Source organism: Triturus cristatus, chromosome 8, assembly GCF_964204655.1.
Source record: "Triturus cristatus chromosome 8, aTriCri1.1, whole genome shotgun sequence".
Classification (NCBI taxonomy): Eukaryota; Metazoa; Chordata; class Amphibia; order Caudata; family Salamandridae; genus Triturus; species Triturus cristatus.
The window spans coordinates 48,515,246-48,538,064 of NC_140591.1; the positions used below are offsets into that span (position 1 = coordinate 48,515,246).

At 43.6% G+C, this 22,819-nt stretch overlaps 1 protein-coding gene across 1 annotated transcript in view; it reads right to left on the bottom strand.

Moving 5' to 3' along the window:
* Nucleotides 1-22,819, bottom strand: part of LOC146800026 (uncharacterized) — a 139,092-nt gene that overhangs the window by 11,680 nt on the left and 104,593 nt on the right. The window contains exons 3-4 of the mRNA XM_085623699.1: nt 21,204-21,314; nt 13,121-13,273 (exon numbers count right to left, since the gene is read on the bottom strand). Of these exons, the coding sequence (XP_085479825.1) occupies nt 13,121-13,273; nt 21,204-21,314 (264 nt within the window). The remainder of the gene's footprint in view (nt 1-13,120; nt 13,274-21,203; nt 21,315-22,819) is intronic.

Sequence of the window (22,819 nt, forward strand, 5' to 3'; positions counted from 1 at the left end):
AAGAGCAGGCAGTGCAGGCAGTCTTCCTATGGGTTCTAAAAGTCGCTGGCCACAGGACAGGCATCGTCTTCTATGCAGTCTTTAAAGCTGTAGAGAGGCCGAAAGATCTGGGGCCAAGTCAGTAGTCATCTTCAGGCTTTTCTGCACGGCGTCTTCTTCGTAGTTTGCAGAGATTTGATTACTAGGCCTGGGGGAGCTTCTTAAATACTAAATTTAGGGGGCTTTTTAGGGAGGTTGTAGATAGGGCATATGGGCACCTTACCTGGGGTGACTAAACCGACTATTATGCCACCCTCGAGTGGGAGGGGGCATAGACCTAGCCCTGATTGGAGGATTCCCTTCATCTTCAAGATGGAGGGGACTGAAAAATGTGCTTAACTTCGCCTCCTCCACCTCAGAGGTGGAGTTGGCAAAGGTGGGCGCACCTCCTAGCTTTTCTAAGTTTTCCCACCCAAAGTGAAGGTGTATACCAGGGCCTGCCATCTGCTGCTAGCAGCAGAGACTGGGGGTCGCATTACAAAGGCGGCAGACCTTTGAAGCTTTGTTTTCGAGCACTGGCCCATTCTAGGGGCGGTGGTGTGATACCTCTGCCCTGGATGAGCATTGTCTCTGGTCCCAGAGAGCAGGGGCTCTCCACCCAGGGGTCCAGAAACATGTCTGTGTGTGGCAGGCTGCCTAAAGCCAGTCAGTGCCCACACCAGGGTCGGTAGGTTTTCAGGGGGCACCTCCGATGTACCATCTGAGTACATGTTACAATAAATCCAACACTGGCATCAGTGTGGGTTTATTGTGAGACGTAGTTTGGTAGCAAACACTCCTGTGTTCAGTGAAGCCATCATGGTGCTGTGGAACTCAAGTTGCTGAGTTTCCCGCCCACGTACTCTCTATAGCTATCCTGGCACTTACATACAATAAGGAACAGACCCCAACATTGTAGGGGCACATCTGCTCATGCAGATATGCCCACACACCTGGGATATAGTGCACCCTGCCTTAGGGCTCGTACGGCCTACTAGAGGGGTGACTTACCTATACCTTAGGCAGTGGTAGCCAGCATGGAACACAGGCAGTGTGTCATGTCAACATTTTCATTTTGTCTGCACCAGGCCATGCATGCTTCAGTGGCAGTCTACATGGTCTATGTGAGGAGTCCCTAGGGGGCCCTTTCAATCCCCATGCCCTTGGTACCCAGGTACCTTTTATTAGGGACTTAAAGGGGGCCTGAAGGGCCAATTAGGGAATAGTTTTCAGGGAAGAAGCACCGGCACAGGTGCCTTGATTGGCAGGGACCCTAGGCACTATAATTGAAACTACATCAATGTCCTGGCAAAAAGTGGGGGCTAACCATGTCAAAAGAGGCACTTTCTCACAGACACTTTTAGAGGTCACAGGGTTCTAAGAACAGTGTTTTGATCTTGGAATTTTTCAGACAGATTCAATTCTGGAGTCGCCAGTCTTGCACGGATGGGTTGGATTCCATGCAATGAAATGAGGAAAAAAACTTTGAAAAATAATGAGATATCATTAGTGCACACATTTTTCACCTGTTGATATTGTTTATGAGTGGCACTTTGTAGACATTGATAAGAATCAAAGGGAGAGGGAGGAAAGGTACTGGAGCCAGTTCACTTCCCCTGGGTATGTATGTTTCAATCAAAGAGAACTAGCTCTGGAGTGGGTGCTCCTCGCGTATGTTTGTATTGGAAAGAAAACACATTTTGTTTATAGGAAGGCTCTCACTCACCAACCTAGTTGGTGACATGCTTCATCATTGGGCCCCACCCAAGGCACCCGAGTGCACCTTAGGTGTGCTACAACGCCTGGATACAGCGGAGCAGGTATTGTGTCGTGAGAGTGTAGTGAAAATGGGTGAGTGAATGTTAAAAAGACAGTCCTAAGGGTCTCACAGAGAAAAAATTATTATTTTAATGAATGGGCCCTTGGCAGTAAATAAAAGCGAGAGACGGATATTATGGAGGTCTAAGGTAACTCCAATATACTAGTCAGTCAACATGTTTCAGCCATGCTCTCTTTAATGGTATGGCTTTCTTCAGGACCTATGTGTAGTGCAAAGTGACATTGTTTGCAATTCCTAATGGGGTCGCTAAAGACCTACCTCATTAATATTAATGGGGTAGGTCGCAATTTGCGACCTCTGAGGAATCTCACATATCACAGGGATGGTGACCTGCTGGGGACAGCAGACCACCATGTCTGTTTTTTTCTTTTTTTTTTTTAAACTACTTTTTTTTCTCAAACGCAGCTTGTTTTCCTTTAAGTTTTCCTTTCATTTTTTATTGGGGAGGCAGTGGTCCCTAGGACCACAGTCTGTTCTTAAAAAATATTTTCGCATACATTCACAAAGAAGAAGGGGTCCCCTGGGGATCCCTTCCCATTTGCGACAGGCTTACCACCTACTTGAAGTAGATGGTAACTGTGATTGTTTTGCAACCGCATTTACAGTCACAAAACAGTCATACATACAAGTGCGAATCGCTATTAGGGATGGACGCCCTTGGCACGTCCCTTCCTAATAGCAATTCACAAACCCTGTTTTGTGAGTTGGTAATAGGTTACCAACTCGCAAAATAAGGTTTGTACATACCACAACCCTTTTTAGCGGTCACAAACGGGTAGATTTCCGTTTGTGACCGCTAAGAATGGTCGTACATCTGGCCCCATTTGTATTATTTAATAGTGTTGGGAAGGAATAATGTCCTCTGCTATGCTCTGGAGGTCATGAGCCCATGCTTCAAAATCACTGTAGCAATCATTTGTGTGTGCTGGAAGCACTTTTGTGACACAGACTTAGACCCAGAGCATGGCTCTGTGATCTAGAGGGGTACAAACCATATGAACCTTCTTTGGCTAACGCAACTATCAGATCATCAGGCTGCACGGGATTGACCATGGTGGCAGCACTATGACTCTAGCAGCAGGATACGCTTTTTCTTGTCCCCTGCTGGGAGGATGGCCTACCAGCCCATCCCGTGTCTTTTTCATTGATCTACCAGTCTCCTGCAAAGGGATTCTTTGTACATCCATGTAGGACATGGCTATTGCATCTACATCCCCACGCTGGAATCTATTTTGTCTCGCTATATTCTAGTAGTACATACGATGAAGACAGCAGATGTGAAGGGCTTCCCCAAGAACGTTCCAGGGATCCGGTGTAGCAGGTCAGGAAAGAGTCAGGGGCCCCTTTTAAGCAAAGGAGTACCAAACAGACCCTTTTCAGCCCACTTTTTCCGAAAGTGTTACCTCATCTCTACCCCTTCACCCCATAGTGAAGTGGGACAGTCTCCCTTGCCTTTGTACCCTTGTTTTGGAACTCTCCTGCATGGATACTCTCAGTTCTATCCCACCTTTCTGCTCAAACTCTCTGACAAAGTCCTATACTGGACCAGTCTGAGTGGAGTAAGCACAAGGGCAGAGCTACTTTGAACCAGTCTCAGAGTTGACTGCTGAAATACAGAACTATTTTCTGAAACTTTAGTATAAAGATGGGGCAGAAACTTCCAGACAGACAATGTGCTAGGGTTTCTTTTCCTGAATCTGGGGTATCTGCACCAAGTGTTGATCCCTAGAGCTCCAAGAGGTTCTCTGTCAAGTGATGACTACCAACTCGCCTTGCCAGGTTCGGAACCAAACCTGAAGAAATGTAACCAATCTGCCAGGAGGGGCTGCCTGGACACTGCTTTAAGGGAGATGGCTGACTGACTGCCCTAGTGGGGCACTTAAGGTGCCCTTGCACCAGGATGAAGATACCCTGAAGGAGAACTACTGCAAAGGCTTCAAGATTAATCATTGCCACTGCTGTGACACAGGGATGAGGACCCTTGACTGCTGTGTCAAGGGTGAGGTCCAACTGCGCTTTTCTGACCCAGCAGTGGAGGTGTCTGCACCAACAACTAAGATGTTGTGGAACTCAACAGGGTTGGCTTCTGCTGTAACCACCTAGTGCTCAGAAGCATCCGAGTTCTAAAATTCCAACCAAAGTCTTTGTACCACAAAGAAATCTACAAATGCGCTGAGAGGAGATCAAAATCAATAAAGGACACTGTGACAGCAAAAGGCATTTGCTGCTGTGACTTGAAGTAGGTCCCTAGGTTAGTTTAGATGGAGAGTTTTGTGACTGCGTCCGAGGAAGAAACAAAGCAGCAAGATCCACAGATACAATTAGCACCGTGCCATTCAACTCGGCAGTCTGTTCAGGGCGCGCAGCACCAGGGCAGTGCTGCTTCCACTGACCAACTACAATGGCAGGTGCTGGCTTCCACTGAAAAGTGTTGACAGACGGTGAGGTGTGAACCGATACACTGGAGGGGTAGCGGTGTTGAAGAAGAGGAACTGGGGAGGCTATGGGCACCAGCAAACAATTATGGCTGGGTTGTTCCTCATGGATATAGTTGACCAAAAAGCTGCAGAGGAAATCCCTCTGAGACCACATTAGTCTTTTACCAGCGGGGACTGTCGCACTAGAACCACTGTTGAGCTATACAAAAACCCATAATATACCCATAATGTAGCTATATGATGCTATGATATTGTGTGTGTACTTGAGTACAGTGCATTTTTAAAGAACAAGCACTAGCAGGAAATGTATTTATTCACGTTGGTTTGCTGTCTTATGGAGTTCCCAGTCACTAACCCGACACCTCTTCCCCGAGTGCACCTTGGACTGCTCGACTTCACCTTCTAAAGCGTCATGCGCTACAGGGATGCACTTGGGGCTCAGGTTTGGGCTCAGTACTAAGATTGAGACACAGAACAATAGTGGTGAAAGGCTCCGATTGTCACAATGCTAGCCCAGTGTGCCCTATCAGTCCTGAAACTACTAAAAAATATACTACACATAACATTTGTGGTAGGATACTCTGCAAGTAACAGAGATGCTGCAAGCTACTTGATTGTGTCCTAAAAGAAATTCAGTGAATACAGCAATGTTTGCAAATTCTTGTGTGACCTGCTGCTCACACGTTCCCTACCCTGCTATCCAGAAGTTATTCAGTGGGTAAATAACTGCATGTAGACAGGCATAGATTACAATCCTGTCAGCAGGATTTAAAAACCTGTGGATTTTGCATTGAAGATGACTACTTATAGTATAATCGTTATATCTACTATTTAAAAGAAATGTTTTTATATTTTTATAGTTGTTCACACGCCAGACAAAGGAGTTGCTTCACAGGCCGCTTGGAATGTAGAGGGAGGCCCACACTGTGGCACATAAGCTATATGTTGAGCAAACATGCCTAAAAAGAAACAGGAAAATTATCAAAGATTATGATGAAGCAGTAGGATTAAATGATGGTTCTAGCCAAGCAACTGTGAAAGAATATTGATATTCAGTTTTCTTTATTGACAAATATATTTTCTGAATTTATTTTAGGTACTTGTAGCATGCACAATGACTAGATACTGTATCCGGATGCTCTGGGAAAGTGGAATAAGCCAGCTCCAGCCTATAAAGCCAGGTTTTGATTATTTTCCTAAAGGAGAAGTGATTGGCTGTCACTGTAGCAAGGAAGTGAATGCCAGAGTATAGTAGTAACATATGAGAACTATCTGCTGACTTGGCGGGGGTCTCCAACTAAAGCGCACTTTTAGAAAAAGAGGGGAAGATGAGGAAAGAGTCAGTGAAGAAGGATACGTTGTTAAGAGCTTCTTGATCATTTCACACTGTTGCCATAGAGCGATTGTAGCAAATGTATAAGCTTGTAAAGGTGGACTGCTTGGCTACTGGTAGCCAGTGAAGTTTTACAAGTTTACTGGCGACTGGCGTGACTGTTCAGAAGGCCATCTGTTATTTATCCTTATCATTGCCCTTAATGATTACAATTTCAGTTTAATGAGTTAAGCTTTAGCCAGCAAGTTTGCATTCATCCATTTAACTCGTTCTAATCCGCAAGCACAGAAGCTGAATTGCGTGTGAGCAGGATCTAGATACATATGAAGAATAATCTGTGTGTCGTTGTTGTAAGTCATGAATTCTAAGCCACAAGATCTAATAAGTTTGACAAGTGAAGCAATGTAAAGATTAAATAACTTTGGAGGACTCCATGTGATATAAATTGAAGTGAGAGAAAATAAGATACTTCTTGACAGCAGATGTCTAAAAATGAAGTAAGGAAATAGAAGCATTTATGCAAAATAAAGGCTTTGTGCTATCTAATAGCTGGAGTCACATGAGACACAGTATCAAAAATGGGAAACGGATCAAGCAACATTAGGCCAAAGCACCTTCCTTGTTTTGAACGTTATCAAACCGGATTCATCAGTGCTACCATGTAAACCTCCAAGTCCTGGAAAGCACAAAAGCCGTCCTGTGTGAATCAGGATGTTCAGTGATCTTGCACTGGACTATCCTTTCAGCTAGTTTGGCTGCAAATGGAAGAAGTGAACTGGTATGGTAGTTAATAAGTCTAGGTTGATCATCTAGTTTCTTCGGCAGTGGGGCAACTAATGATACTTCCAAGATGTGAGAAGCACAACCTGCTGAAAAGAGAGGTTCATAAGATTGCTCAAGAAGGGGCAATTATATCTTCTACAGCGTGGAAAATGCAGACACAGAAGGGATCTAGAAGAGAACAGGATTTCAGGAATAGCATAGTGGATTTAACAATATTGGTGGAAAGAGGTGAGAAAGAAGATAAGATTACCTGATTGGAACAAAGCAATATCAGAGGATCCGATGGTGAGTTAGATGAGGTGAAAGTAACTTCCATGGCTGATATTTTAGAATTCGTGCCAGTGACTCATGTACATTGAGTTGTAAAACTCATTACAACTTAGGAGAACCAACATTATTATGAGGAAGAAGAAAACAATCTTCAGCTTCCATACCAAAAATGGTGGTCGCATAGTCATTTTTTCGATAACAGCCTTTAATACCTGCATTTGGCCACTGTTCTACTGGGCACACGTGGGTAGACCATGGGGTCGATCTGCCCTAGGCAAGCTGAAAGTCTTGTGTAGAAGAAGGCACTTTGATTAAGAGCTTCTTTCCCAACTCTTGCAATTCACATGGATCGGTCCATCACTTACGTACATGCATAGATTGGTTCTTAAAATTCTCATTGGCATCCACTGCATGCCAGGTGAAGGCGTAGCCCACCAGCTCATCCTTTGGAATCGATCGGCTGAATCTAACATGACTGATCACCAGAGGGTAAGCCACGCATGTACACTGAATGGGTAGTACTGAAGTGGTTTGTTTAATTTTTAGCTAATCAAAAGAAATTGGTTAGGATTGGGAAACATGCATCTAAATCTACATTGGTAACTTGTGGTGCCCTCAAGGCTCAATCCTAGCTCTGGTGCTGTTTAATCTGAACATGAAGCCAGTGAGAATCCTAATGAAGGAAATTGGCCTGATCATTCATCAATACACATGGAATACTCAGATGTACCTTATGATCTCAGCTCTTCAAGATGTGACCTCCATGACGCGGTGCTTGTATACAAATATAAAAAAATGGATGTGTGCTAATCTCTCTCCTCAAGACTACTCCAGAGAAAACAGTGCAATCTAATTAAAATCCAACATAGCCATAAAATAAATGAGGCGTGGCTTTTAGAACTCAGCAATGATGAATTCTCCCCAGCTATGACCACTGGCAATCTGGATTGAATTTAACATCCCCGTAAATATCAAACTGATGCAAAGGCCTAAGCAACAATATACACAGTCAAAAAAACCTTAAAGCCTTTCACCGGTATGAAGTTATCAAATCAGTAGTGCACTCTTTGGTTCATTCCAAAAATGTATATGGTAACTGTATTGAGTAGTGTGCCTTCCTCCTATCTCACCCCCATCATCATCTCTGGCACAAAGAAAAGCAATAAATATCTCCACTGGCTCCATCTTGAGGCCAGAATAAAATATATTTTGGCTTGCTCTAACAGCCCAATAAACCTGTGGCTCTACTCTCCTGGAGGCACCACAAATCTACAGAGTTTACAAAATCTCAACCTAGAAACTAGGAGGTTCAACGCCCAGAAACCAGCCTCACAAACATTCTCTGGGTCAGCAACGGCATTAAGGAACTCAGTATCTGTTGAACTGAGACTGTCCGAATCCCTATTGATTTTTAATGAAAAAAATGAAAACATTTCTGTTTAACCTACATCTAATCTAATGCCACAGTTTAAGGTTTCAAGCTACTCATCTTCAACTGAAGTACAATCCTGTCTCTGTCTCGTCCATTCCCTTGTGCAGACTCTTTCCTTACTAGCTGCTTCATCCTTTTCTCTCCCCTCTCCAGTCTTGAGTCCATTTGGTATTCTGTCAAGTTACATTAACATAATATATAGAGCGCGCTACCCATGGTTATTACGTGCTATTCCATATGTAAGAGAGAGTGGCAAACTGGAAGCTCCTAATCTAGTAATCATCAAATGCTTGTCTGAACAGTCGGGCTTTGAGCCAACATCAAAAATAATGTTGGAACATTTCAGAACTTATGTTCAGCAACAGGGAATTTCAGAGTTTGGCTGCATTGAAAACAAGCATTGGCAAAGCCAATAGGTCATGCCTATGTGAGAACAACAGGCTTTGTCAATGTTTTAAGACATGCTGCACAACAGCACAACCTGCTGTGCAACATGTGTTAAAGTTAGGAAAAAAGTGCTATGACACGGCCAGCGTCGACAGGGTCATAGCGCCTTTTTATCCATGTTGCACAGCAAGGCGTGCTGTTATGCAATATGTTAACCAGGGACAGCCCACCAGATGAGGGCAGGGAGAGTGGGGGAGGTGAAGAAATATTACCTCAATCACGGCATGAGTTGCGGACAGGCACTAATTAAGTAGAATCAATCGGTGCTTAGTCCATGCTCCACAGAAAGGAACGGAAGTGATGCTTCATCTGTGCTGGCCAGTTAGGACGCAACAAAGAAGAGTGACACTGAAGCCAACAAATGGTAAGTAATCGGTGGGATCCAAGCCCAATATTGGAAACAAAAGTCTCACAAGCAAAAGCAAAAGCACACGCACTAGCACATGCTCACGCGGACTAGACCTATAAAGTAGAGCCGCACTGATAAGGATTTACAAAATCTAGGATCCACAATGAGATTAGCCTTAGATGGCCTCAAATATCTCTTCAATATCTTCAAGTCTTGGAGATTCCTCTGAATGAATCTAGAGGTTGTAATGGATTGAGATTTGAAAACAATGCACTATGTTTTGAAACTTAGACGTCAACTTCAGGAAGTGAGCTGAGCTTTTGAACAACGTGCATAGCATGGGCAAAATGAGGAACAGTAAATACCAGGCTATCTGCTGTGCTCTGGATATCCTGAAGTTCGTTCAGAGAAGCCTGGGGAACTCGAGTTAAAATACATATGCGTAATCTGAACATAACCCAATTAGTGCAGTCACCGTTCGATGTCTACTTTCAAAATTGACGTTCAGCATGATCTTCCTCCTTATTTTAATGTACTGCATATAAGATGACACTACTGCCTATATTTGGGCCAACAGTGAGAGCTGATTGCCAATCTTGACATACAGGCTTTCAACGTTCATGTCTGCTAGAGGTATGTTGCCCATTTCTGATGTCCAATAGGCACCTCGCCAGAGATCATTTTGTCAGTTGACTAACTTTGTCTGCTTAGTTTCAATTTAATACCAGCACCACAAACCCTTTGTTGATACAGATTGCAGGGGAAAAAACAGGTGCTTTCATCTGAAGCACTCTTTCCCCATTTTTTCCCCCAAAAACTAAATTAAGCTGTTTTTTGGCAAATTTGGTGTGGATACCATATATGGACAAAACATTACAGGGGCCTAAGCACGAACTAGCCCAAATAGCCCAAAAAAGGCTTAGCAGGGGGGAAAGAGGGGGGTTAGGTCTAGCAGCGAAGGGGTTAACATGTTAACAACGTATTTTACAAAGAGGGGGCTGTTGCTCTGCACCAGAAACATTTCTGCCACACTGCAATACTGGAGTTAAGATGCTTCTCTTGTAAGGTCGCAAAGCCAGGATTTCTTTCCTTCCAATTCCACAACTTCAGTGAGCAGCAAAAGAAGATGACATGGAACAGTGATAATATTTATGTTTTCCGACTATCACTTGACCGGAATGGGAAAACAATGGCCTACGCTCATGTGATCTTCACTTGCTCTTAGAAGTCCAACAGTGGGAGGAGGACAAGCATATATCCTTGTAGCCTGATGTAGCCTGATGTCCCATTCATGTTGGATGGAACGTCCAGCTACATGGATTAAATAGATGACGTTAATAATGTCAGCCTTGGCTACAGTCGAGAAATGTCATCTTACTTTTGGTACAAAATTCTCCTGACTATGCGGGTGTAGTTAAAAAATTGCTCACTGTTAATTTTATATGTTGCACTATTTAAAATGAAAATGTTTGCATGGTTTAAGTGAAACCACAAACTATAGACTTAAACCTATTAAGGAATATGCTGTGGTGTTGTACATGATGTGAGTGCTGTAGTATTTGTGTTATCGTTATATGGTGGGGCTGTAGAGATGTAGGGTAGTACTACCTTTATGGTGCTGCACATAGAAAATTGATTTTAAAGATGTGGTGGTGCCTGCTCCAGATAAAGGATAACGAGGGGTTAGTATGGTCAGGAGTTCCGCAAGTGTCACCAATGGATGACTGATACTTCCCGTCCCACCACAATACTTAACACTACAGCAGATGTACACCAAGATACACAGAGGAAACTTACAACTCATACTCTCAACAACAGCCAGGAACAACTGGCAGTTTAGCTTGGTTCACATACAGCATTATAATAATTTTAGCTGAGTCCTAAATTGGCCTTCGTGTTCATCTGTCTACTGCTCACCCTCACATTCTGTGGCCTTGAGTCAACGTATGATTCATGTGAAAAAAATGACATAGCATGACAGGTCCTAAACAAGAGTATATTTTAAATAATGGATACGACCTGCAGTCACATTACACTTTATATGAAATATTGAATGACAGGTCACTATATAAATATTCGGTTACTGTAAAGAATAACCATAAAAGCACAGTGCATTTATCAAGTAATTAAAACTCCGCTATAAAAAACATGATCATATCGTGACACAAATTAGTTACATAAATAAAATCACATTATGATGGATTTACGAAAGTTAAAAACATTTCTTTTAAAAGCAGTGACAGAGGCAATAACGATATCATTTTCTAAGAATTGCAGTGCCAAGAATGCAGGGCGACATTGTCTCAATCCTAGTTTTTTTAGTACAGGAATAAGCCATCTCTTTCTCTGTACAATATAAAATTTGCAGGAGAATAATATATGTATATTTGACTGTACAGAAACATCGTCACACGGGCATTTACATAGGGCTCTTGACCAGTCATTTAATTCGGGGAAACTTAAGGATCTATTCGGAATATTCAGCCTGAAACGTGTCAATAAAAATCGATAATAATCGCTAATACTTAAAGAAATATATGGTTGTATAGTTGGGGTCAACAGACTAAGATGATGAGCTAGGACCGTAGGTTTTTTCATTTCAGTTACAGCTCTGGTTTCACCCAGAAGACGCATACAGCTGACTTTAAGATCTTTCCTGGACACATTGCACATTGTAAAAGGCTTGTTAAAATATTCTAAGTGTCCTAATTTTAATAAAAACAATTTAACATATTCTAGGCATCTTATCTGTTTAACCCCGTTAATCCCCAGGGCATCTGTCAAAATATGGCGATTAAAAGCAGTTTCATCTGCGGTCCAAATTCTGTGCCACAAGAGGACGGGCTGAATCTTAATCGTGTCCTCTAAATATGGCATACCCAGTTCCGAGTGGCAGATATATATGTTGAAGTGCTATCCGGTACAGCCAGAAGGAACTTGAAAAACATATTTTCCGCAATCTGTAATGCATTTACATCGGCATAACCCCAGATTCCTGCTCCGTAGGCGGAAATTGCCACGCATTGTGCCCTATCAATGTGTAGCAATTCCGCCGGTGGGCGTCTGCCTAGTTTTCTACTAAAGTTTGATAATGCAGTCAGTGACTTAATAAACAATAGCCGTCTGGCTTTGACTGCCTGAGTCCATCTTCCTGACCGATCGAATAAAATCCCTAAATAGGAAAATGTTTTAGTACATTCACAATTGGCCTCAAATCTATAAAAAGGGTATTAATCTTTTTATTAGATCCTACCCTGCAATTCATTGCACATGTTTTAGAACAGTTAATTGTGAGCCCCAAATTTGACATATAATCAGAAAAAGAACCAACGACCCTTTGGATACCGAGCGGCGTACGGGCCATTAAAACTGTGCCATCCGCGTACAGGAGTGCAGGGATAGAGAGCCTCGCTGCTGTCGGCAAATCCCTGCACTCCTTAACTGAAATAGTTTCTAAATTATTTATATATAATGTAAAGAGAAACGGGGCAAGGACACAGCCTTGCCTCATACCTCTTAACATTCTTAACACTCAAAAGTGCCTTGTGCATTTGCCGCCCACCCCATAGCGAACCCTCGCATTTGCCCCTTAATAGAGCTGCCTTAAAAATGCAATTATTAAAAATATCTACACCCATGCCCTCTAAAATCAACCACAGCTTACCATGGATGACACAGTTGAATGCCGCCGTTAAATCTACAAAAGTCAAAAAGAATCTATCCCTTTTTGCCCTAATATATTTGTCCAATAAAATATGTAAATTAAGGCCTTGTTCGACTGTGCCCAGGCCCTTACGGAAGCCATATTGTAGGTTCATTATAATGGCCTGTTCTTCCGCTCATGCCTGCATTCTATATAAAATATATATTTCTCATTAAGGATATGCTCATCTTCTTTAGTTGTTGGATTCTAAAATGTGGAAACGTTATTCTTGATGATGTTATGGATGCTGTGTTCCTCTACAAATCTATATATCTCTTCTTGTCTTTCAGCTCAAATACACAGCTCATGATTCACAAAACATTTGCGGTTGTATTTAAAAGTGATCAGAATGTGTAGTTTGTTTGCACAGGTTTTTTTAGTTCTGGGCTATTTCATAGCTGGGACTGTTCCTTTACATCTTGAACAAATTGTGAGATGATCCCCCAGCTGCCCACCTGCCCACCTGCCCTGGTATCGCTCAGCCAACTACTAACAAAAGCAATTCACCTGGGTTTCCTCCTTCATCCTCCACCTCCTGCTGGAAAGGTGTTCTGTCGTCTGTAGTATTTTGTTTCATCCCAGAAACAGCATCTGGATCCCCTGTACGATAGACAGAATAATGTGAACAATCCCATGGAGATGTGGCAGCAGAGCACCTTCCTGAAGTGGAAAATATATTGAATTAAGACTGTTGTGCATGTTTTTTTCTGCCAGAAGAAAATAGAAACGAACACTATTTTTGTCTACAATTGCTGTATTCATATCCCATATGCCTCAGATCAAAGTCTTATGTAAAATTACTTGACAATAGTGTCAAGTAATTTCAGAAGATAAATGTGTCCAAGATACTAAAACCACAACCTTCAACGGACAGGAATTATCAAACTTCCCACCACCATTAGAAAAAAGACCAATGACTGAAAAGAGACAAACACTGTAGTAGACTTGGACGTCTTCAGTTTGTCCAGTCCAGCAGGAATGAGACCTACAGCTGAAGATTGTAAGAAGGACTAGTTTGTGAGAGCCAGTGCAGTACATACTGTATAACAAAGGGCCGGATTTAAATGTTGGCAGTCGGGCCGTTCTCTGCCAAGGCGAGTAAGTATTTTACTCCGTTGCCCTGGCGGGCTGGTGGACATTCAATGCACCAACAGGAAATGTGTCAAGGCAGTTCCTATCATGCACTGTAACTTTGCCTTATGGCTATGTCAAACATGAAGGACCCGTACAGCTAAGTTACAACTTTATTTAAATTTTCAAAAACAAATCGCAAAGCGGGATTTTGTTTTTGAAAATGAGAACAAAAATGTTCCCCTCTGCATGGGAGTTGTCTCCAAAGGAGACGGGCATTTTAAAGTTTTTACTCCCCCCTTACAGCAGGAGTTTTCCTGGGGGTGACGGGCAGTGAAAACTGACCTGTATTTCCACCCATTCAAAAAAAGATGGAGAGACACACATCAACCTCGGACAGCTGTTACACCGTCAGGCCGTTGGAGGGGATCTAACGGTCATCAGAGACGGACCATTATGTTGGAGGGACGTGTACTCGTCACCATTGGGGTAGAGTACCCATTCCACCAACATATAAATCAGGCCCTGAGTCTGGAGTTTCCAGTTCTGATAATCTAGACCCTTTCTAATACTGGCCTCGATTCACAAATGTGAGCGATAGAAATGTCCATGGTGTGCACACAGAACTTTGAGTCATGGAGCAATCTATCTTTGTCATGAACATAGCCACTGTAAGGGAGGTTAGACTGGGGCAGGTTACCACCGCTAAAAACATGTAAGGAGATAGGGATAACTGATGCAGATTTAAGAACATGTTTTTGCAAATATTTTTGGTAGAAAACAGTAGGTTTTAGAGCCAATTGTAAAAGGACATTGACAATCACAAAATAACAATAGTTTGAGGTCTACCACAGTACCTACACCATTACTCCGCTACAGCAGGAAATACATTTCTGTGGTCATTACAAAATTGCATGCCCTGTAGAAACTTGGCGCAGTACGGTCTTCTACTGTGCAAGGTCAGCGGTCTAGTGCTGCCCCTATGCCGACCCATCACAATTCTGAGATGCATTTCATGGAACATGGGATGCACCGTGGAGGTTCTGGGGAGACGGAGGCTGATGAAGATGTTGCACCCTTCTATACGCAAGTCTGCTGTTAATAAATAAGAGTGTTTTGCAGCCTTCACACAGACTAAAGATACCTTATTTGTAGAAACACCAATCACAGACTTTTACTAATGCCAAACCTCAGGTAAGGGTGGTATAACCTAAAATATATATGCAGTAAGTCCCAGCATGAGCAGCATCAGTGGGGCAGCCGTGTAACCACCTGGGAACGCCGGTGAAAAACTGTGTGAGCTGCATCTGTGCTAGACTAGTGTAGACCTCATGAAGTACATGGAGGAGTCGGTACGTGAAGCTATGCTTGCCAAGCATACACAGCCACCTTGCCTGCCCACAGAACCAGTGCATGTGGCAGAGTAGAGAGAGAGAACTCCGAGTCCTGCTGCAGGAGCAAGTAGCCACTCACGTCCCAGGTAACAGTTCCAGTCAGCTAGATGCAAACGATGGGGCAGTGTACAAAAAAATACAACATCATGCAAGGGGAAAGGCCATTAGCAAAGGCCGAAGTAGAGTCATGTGGAGCGTAAATGGACAAAAACTGAGCCCAGTAATGTGAACAATGAAGGAGTGTGTCAAAGCTTCGGGCTGCAGAGTATATCATTATCAGCACTGTCGGTCTGTGGTGAAGTACACATTGTCACACACATCTGAACAGTGTATCATACCCAGCAACAACAAAAGAATATTTTTAGAATGTAAGGGCCTCATGTAGGTAGCCCAATACCGGTCGGTAACGGACGATTTTCGGTAAATATACCGTTACCGACCGGTATTTAGGCTTTTGCTATGTAGGGGGATAATTTCTGTATTCGGTAATTTACTGAATCGGTAAAATTACCGAATCGGTAATTTTACCGATTCGGTAAATACCGAATACAGAAATGAGATGTAGGGGGACTGTGTGGTGGGTGTGGGGATTCGTTATTTACCACCAACTAATAGTTGGTGGTAAATGACGATTAGGTGTGAAAATGCATTTTTGTGCCCTGTGAAGTGTGCAATGTGGCAGACATACATGCCCCTAGGGCATGTATGTGCGCCACATGTGCACACATGGACGAATCAGGGGTGCAACAGGGTGTCAATGTGACACCCTGCCACCCATGATGATGCCTCCCCCCATTACCGATTCGGTATTTACCGATTCGGTAATGAGGCATACCTTCCCATTGATTCAATCAATGGGAAGGTATGCCTCATTACCGAATCGGTTAATACCGATTCGGTAATTACCGACTTACTCCGATTCGGTAACATTTACCGAATTATTACCTACATACACTTTACCGATTCTTAAATACCGAATCGGTAAAATTCGGTATTTAAGAATCGGTAAAGTGTACGCCACCTACATATGGCCCCAAGTCCCTTGTCAGAAGGGGGAGGACACAGGGCAGACAGGGGCTACTGGACTCCATCTGTGGTGGTTCAGGTCATTCGCTACCAGTGTCTTGGAGCCCATCCTAATATGGTTGTTAAAACTGTGCTAAATATAACCCGTTCTGCACTAGGCACTCAGGGTAGCGAGGCAGAGCAGTCACAGGCTTCTCAGTGAGGCAGTACAGGGAGCAAGACCTAAGGCCTCAACAATCAGCCAACAGATGAAATAAGGTATTGCCCAGCCCAATGCTTGTGTTTATGGAAAATTACCCCACATTGAATCTCACAGCAGAACTCAATGCTGTACAGTTAAATACATACTACAAGCAGAGTTGCTGAATGCTGCATTCTACTGTGAGAGGCTGCAACCATTTTGCTTTCTGCTAATCGTCTTCTTTGTCCACTAGGGCCAAGGTTCCTGCTATTACAGTCCCACCCCGCGACAGCCCCAAAAAGAGGGACAAGATATGGACACATTGGAAGACCGACAGCGGCCTAGATTGTCTGTTTGGAGAACAAAAGTTGTTTTAGGGCCAATAACCATGAGTTGTAACATCGGTGCTATGGAGGAATGTGCTGATGAATCTCCAATACTATCAATTAAGTGTGGTGCTGTATGTATGTGCCTACCCCTGATGCTTCTGTATTTTTCAATAAAAAGAGGTTTTAAAAAAATTGAGAAATCTAGGAAATGGCTCATTTCTGCTCTTAGGACCCTATTAAGAGTTCCCTTTATCTCTATGAGGAGACACTGGGGCTGGAATATAAGACACCAGGCAGTATCTCCCCACAGGGATTACAGGTCGTTTTCCCTGGAAAGGGGAATAACATGTGCAATTTAGAAACAAGAGTCCAATTCTGCATGGTTTCCCCCATTTGCGGGAAACAACGGTCCCAAATCTGCAAACATTTATTGACTGCTTTGAGCATGTGATAAAAATGCTCTGGGGGATTTTTCTCTTGCCAGTGGGCAGGTAGAAGGAGGCCAAAGGCAGCAGAAGGGAGGCATTATTTTTCTTTACATGACGGGAGCTTCTTCTGCTACTCCCATTGTAGGAAAGTGCCCCTTGTTTCAAGGTTACCCCTTAACATTTCGCCAGATTTCTGATGCCAATTTTACTGAGTGTGGCCTGGGTCACTGCCAATTAGTTTCCCATGGCCAGTGTTCTTTCCCAAAACTGTACTTTTGTCTCCACAATTGGCACACCTCTGGGTCATATATAAGTCCCTTGTAAAAGGCACCCCTAGAACCAACAGACTTGTGACCAGAGAGGGGCTCGTGGGGGCTGCAGCATGTATTATGCCACCCTCAGGGACCCCTCACCTGAACACCCACACACTTCCACTGCAGGCTGCGTGTTCTGGTGTAGACCAAACTGAAGAGTCGACATGGCACCCATCCCTGGGGGCCATGCCCACCAACACTGCCTGTGGCAAGGGTAAGTCACCGCTCTTTCAGGACATACAACCCTAAAGGCAGGGTGCACCATACAACCGTTGAGGGTATAGTTGTATGTGCAATATGCCCCTACAGTGTCTGTGCCATTCAAAGGCATTGTAAGTGCAGTGAAGCCATTTTGAGTATAGAGGCTGGGAGTCTGTCATTACTAACTCCACAGCCCCAGAATGGTTCCACTGAAAACTGGGAAATTTGGTACCAAACTTCTCAGCACAGTAAACCTACATTGATACCAGTGTGGCATTTAATGTCAAATGCACTCAAAGGGCATCTTAGAGATGCAACAATACACAATAGGAGCTGCACCACAAATGGACACACATAAATAGAAACCAAGTCAAAGTAACACAATCCAATGTGACATTTCCTTATGACAGTGTCTATACAGTTCATGGGTATTGTTTCTTCCTTTATTATGTTATATTCCATTCATTAAAAAAAATCAGCCAACGCGTTTCGTCCATTTAAACATTGGACTTCTTCAGGGCAACTAAGATGTCAATCGCCTATGCCAATCGAAAGGCTAAGCACCAATGGTCATGGCGCAATTTCAAAACCAGTGCCGGAATTTGGCATCTGTGCAGGAATATGCAATAGCTGTCCAACCAATAAAGAGTAGGTATAGGCAAATTTTCAAAATGGCGATAAGTTTCTGTAAAGCATGAAGATGTTGTATTCAAATTGAAATGAATGAGATGGATATGCAAAGCACGATAAGAGATGCACTTCGTAGTGGAGATTGTCCACCCAGACGTATGCACTGTGATTGATGTACGTCCGATCGCAATAACGACTCTCAAAGCAACTGGTCGAACTTAGAGATGCCCCTGAAAAACGACCAGCCCTGGTGTAGTTCCTGACTGGCTACCAGCCATCTGCCACCACCAGAGAGATTTCTGGACCCCTGGGTAGAGTGGCTCCACTCTGTGGGTGCTGAAACAAAGTCCATCCTGGTCAGAGGTGTTATGCCTCCTCCTCCAGGATGGGCAGGGTCCACAAAGAGGAAGCTTCAAAGGCCTGCCGCCTTTGTGAGCTACCCCCAGCCTTTTGCTACTTTCAGCAACTGGTCCCCACCGGTTCTGCCCCCCACTTTGGGCAGGAGAATCGGTGGGAAAACCTAGCCAGGAAGGAAGGTGTGCCCACCTTTGCCAACCCCACCCCTCAGGTGGGGGAGGCGAAGTGGAGCACACATCTCAGTCCCCTCCATCTTGAAGAGGAGGGGACTTACCCAATCAGGAAGAGGCCTATGCCCCCCTCTCCCTTGAGGGTGGCATAATAGGGGGTGTAGACACCCCAGGGAACGGACCCATTAGTCCCGACCTGCACACCCCTGTAATGCCCCTAAATCTAGTATTTAGGGGCAATCCAGAACCTTGCCTCGCCAGATTCGGCGACCTAATAAGAAGAAGGACCGAAAAGCCGTGCAACTGTGGAGAAGACGACGACAACTGACTTGGCCCCAGCCCTACTGGCCTGTCTCCTCCTCCAGCGACCCTGCTGCCATAAATCAGCGTGGCCCGCAGCCAGCAACCTCAAGAACCTCAGAGGACCTGCGGTGTCTTCAACAAAGACTCCAGTCTCCTGTGGACACTGGATTTGTCCAGCAAAGAAATCAACACCAGTCACTGGATCCAAGCAGATCCGTGACATTGCACCACTCTGCTACCGGCACCCATGGCCTAAGTGAGAGTGAACTACTTGCCCTGAGACGTCTCCCCCGGCGATCCTGACCTCATCTGCACTGGTGGCTGACCTCTCCAAGACTCCTCCTTCGAGCCTGCAGCCTCTACTCAAAGGGTCCCCCCCGACTGCGACCGGACCCAGCTAAGGAAACCAGACACCAAAAGGCACCTCTGCATCATCCACCGCCTACTTTAGGGAGCCCAGCTGACGGTGTCCCCCAGCTATCCAATATACCTGTTCAGTCGCTGGTCGTCCTCGTCCAGCCTCCTGGTCCAAGCCTGCAGCATTTCTTCCCGACCAACGTCCTCCATTTGTTTGCATTTGGAGCCCTACGCCTACTTTGCACCCTGACGTCTGAGTGCCGATGGAGGTGTGCTTTTGGTTCCTACTTGGGACCTACCTTTGATCCCTGGGCCCTGACCCAGAAACCACAGGTACCTACCTGTGACCGGTGTTCTTCCAAGTACACCCTGTCTCCATAGCATTACATTGGCCCAACCTCTCCTTTGACCTCTGCACCCTCCAGCCCCTGTGCCGCAGAAGGTGCACTCTCTTTACCTACCTGATCCCTGTGTAAGTGCTACCAGCCCAAGACTGAACTACAAAACCAGGTACTTACCTGTAAGTCACCAACCTTATTTTCCTTCATAGGAATACATTGAACTGAAACACTACATTGCATTGCCTATCTTTAATATTGCAAAACTCTAAAAACTGTAACTGATTGACATTTCCAGAAAGCTTTCTTAAAACTGTAAAGTATTTACTGCATTTACAAAACCATATTGCATTCTTGAAAGGTGTTGCCAGACTTGCAAACTGTGTAACTTACCTGCACTAAGTGATTCTTGGTTCGAGTAATAAAAATAACAAAGTAACAACTTTTTATACAAACAATTGGTCTGCATTCAGTCTTTGAGCGTGTGACATAATTTCTTGCCTGAGTGTGTACAGTAAATGAATTCACACTAACCTCTGATAAGCCTAAGTGCACAGCCCAGCTACCACTAACTTCAGCGTAAAGTATTGTCTGCTTTATCCTCTGCTATACCTCTGGGCATCCACTGGACTCTGTGCACACTATACCTTACTTTGGTATAGTATATACAGAGCCAGCTTCCTACACCCATTCTTTCATATGTGGGCAGGCAGTGACCGTGCACAGCAGCTGCCTGCAGCCCCGCAGCTCTACTGATTTTTCAGGGGACGGTGTCTCCCAGCCTGTAATGATTGAGTTCACCGTTTGGGTGCCCAATGATTTTGGGCCCAGAGACACAGCAAAACTTGTAGTTATCCAGAGCAGTAAACCCAGCGGAATACCGCTCTGAGCAACTCATAATAGGCCCTGTAGTTATGTTAGGGACAAGGAGGCAGAAGAGATCAGGGGGTGGCTCCTCTCAGTGCTAAGAGTCAAAGGGGTGCACATGTAGAAAGAAGTGATGGAGACCAGAGGGGGAGAGCAGGAGGTGTTGCGGTCGTGATCCCTGACAAAATTACCCCTGAATTTTATCAGAACCATGAGAACCCACTATGACAAACAGGTTATACTTTGTGACACTGTCTCCCAATACAGGGGCAAAACGCTTTACAAAACCTGGAATTATAAATCTAAATAATAAGTATGTGATGCATATTATGGTTGTGCATTTGTTATTGCAACTACCATTAATGCACAGGACTTGCACATTTTTAAATAAAAGAGCATGGTCAGAAATAGGTGCTGTGGGACATACTTGAGGGGAATTGGGGTCATGGACAGCACAGGTGATTGCCTTGAATAATCCAATATAAACAGAGAAATAAGGAGACATAGAACATCAGAGGTAGTTTATCAACCACAAACATCTTGGCTATGTAACAAGAAGCCCAATAGGCGCCTGATTACAATAGAAATACCATTGGCAAATGCTATCAGGCGCCATTTACTTGCCTATATAATTATCGATGCTTTGCTGTGTCTGAGGGTCTTGATGATTGATCAAACACTCTTCTGCCTCTTCTTTGACATCTGATAAAATAAAACATCTGATATCTGCCTTTCCTGAAAAAAACAGAAATAATTATTTTAAAAAAAATTGAGAATGGGGAAAAGTGAAACATGAGTGTATGAAAGAGCCTCAAATAAAATAGAAAACACAGAGGGGAGGCAGGAACTCCTTGTAGAAGACTGACACGTGACTCTCACTCAGGATCAGTTGACATTAACCCTCTCACTGCCAGGATACCTGCGAACCTCTGTGCTGAAGCTTTTTTTTTATATATATAAAATAGGCAACAAGTTGTTCAAGAACACATCCCTCCTTGGGCGAACATGTCCCAGGCTGTGAATTGGAACTAAACAATGCAAAAATAAAATTAAATAAAAAATGTATACATTTAATATAATTAAATTATTCCCCTAAAAACCCACCGCCGCCTACGGGCAAAAAAGCGCAAAATTCAATAAAAAAAAAAAAGAAATTACTAAAAATGTAACACATCTTTAAAAATTCAAACAAATCTTATACAAAAAAACATACATCACATACATAGAAAATATATACTAAAATACCTAAAAAAAAAGCCCATATTTTTAACAACTATATTTTTGCTAACGATATTAAACACTTCAATATTTTTTAAAACGATATTCCTTACCTTAAGACGATATTCTTGACCACAATAATCTTGCTGTCGATATTCCTGACCCATGATATTAATGACTCAATATTTGTGCAACTTGATATTTTGTACTCGATATTCTGTCTCTGCACCGTAAAATATATATATATATATATCCACACAACAGTTCCCCACTTTGCTAGGAGCCCCCGTCCCTGCAGGGCGGCCTCGTAGGAACAGGCAAGGAGTCTCCTGTCTTTCAAAACTGCACACAAGAAGAGATGTCGAGGCTTCAAGTCCGTGAATTGCAAACTTTATTTCAGTAACACAGAGGCAGAATTCCACTCTTTCCCTGACGCGTTTCGACAAATGATTGCCTTGTTCACAGGTGAGTTGAAACATAGTGCTTGATATCATTGGCCTTAAGTACCCTGCACATGTGACCTCAGTTGTCAGCATACATCATCCATGATGCACCATAATTATGAATAAATTCAAAGCGTAAGTATTCTGCTTAATAGCACGAAATTCATAGCACAGTGCATTATTGGTGCAGCATGATTTTCAACAGTCACAAAATGTAGGGAAGGCATCCAAAATAAATAGCTGTTCAACTCCAATGCTGCCATATAAATCTGTTAAAAAGCGCAGATTGTCACGGAAATAACAAGATGAAAGCTTCCATCCTGTTGCCCTTTCTCACCTCCTTAATTGCAAATCACCAGGAAAATTCCATCATGGTACAAAGGGGGGGGGTGGGGGGTGAGCACCAATAATGCACTGTGCTATGAATTTCGTGCTATTAAGCAGAATACTTACGCTTTGAATTTATTCATAATTATGGTGCATCATGGATGATGTATGCTGACAACTGAGGTCACATGTGCAGGGTACTCAAGGCCAATGATATCAAGCACTATGTTTCAACTCACCTGTGAACAAGGC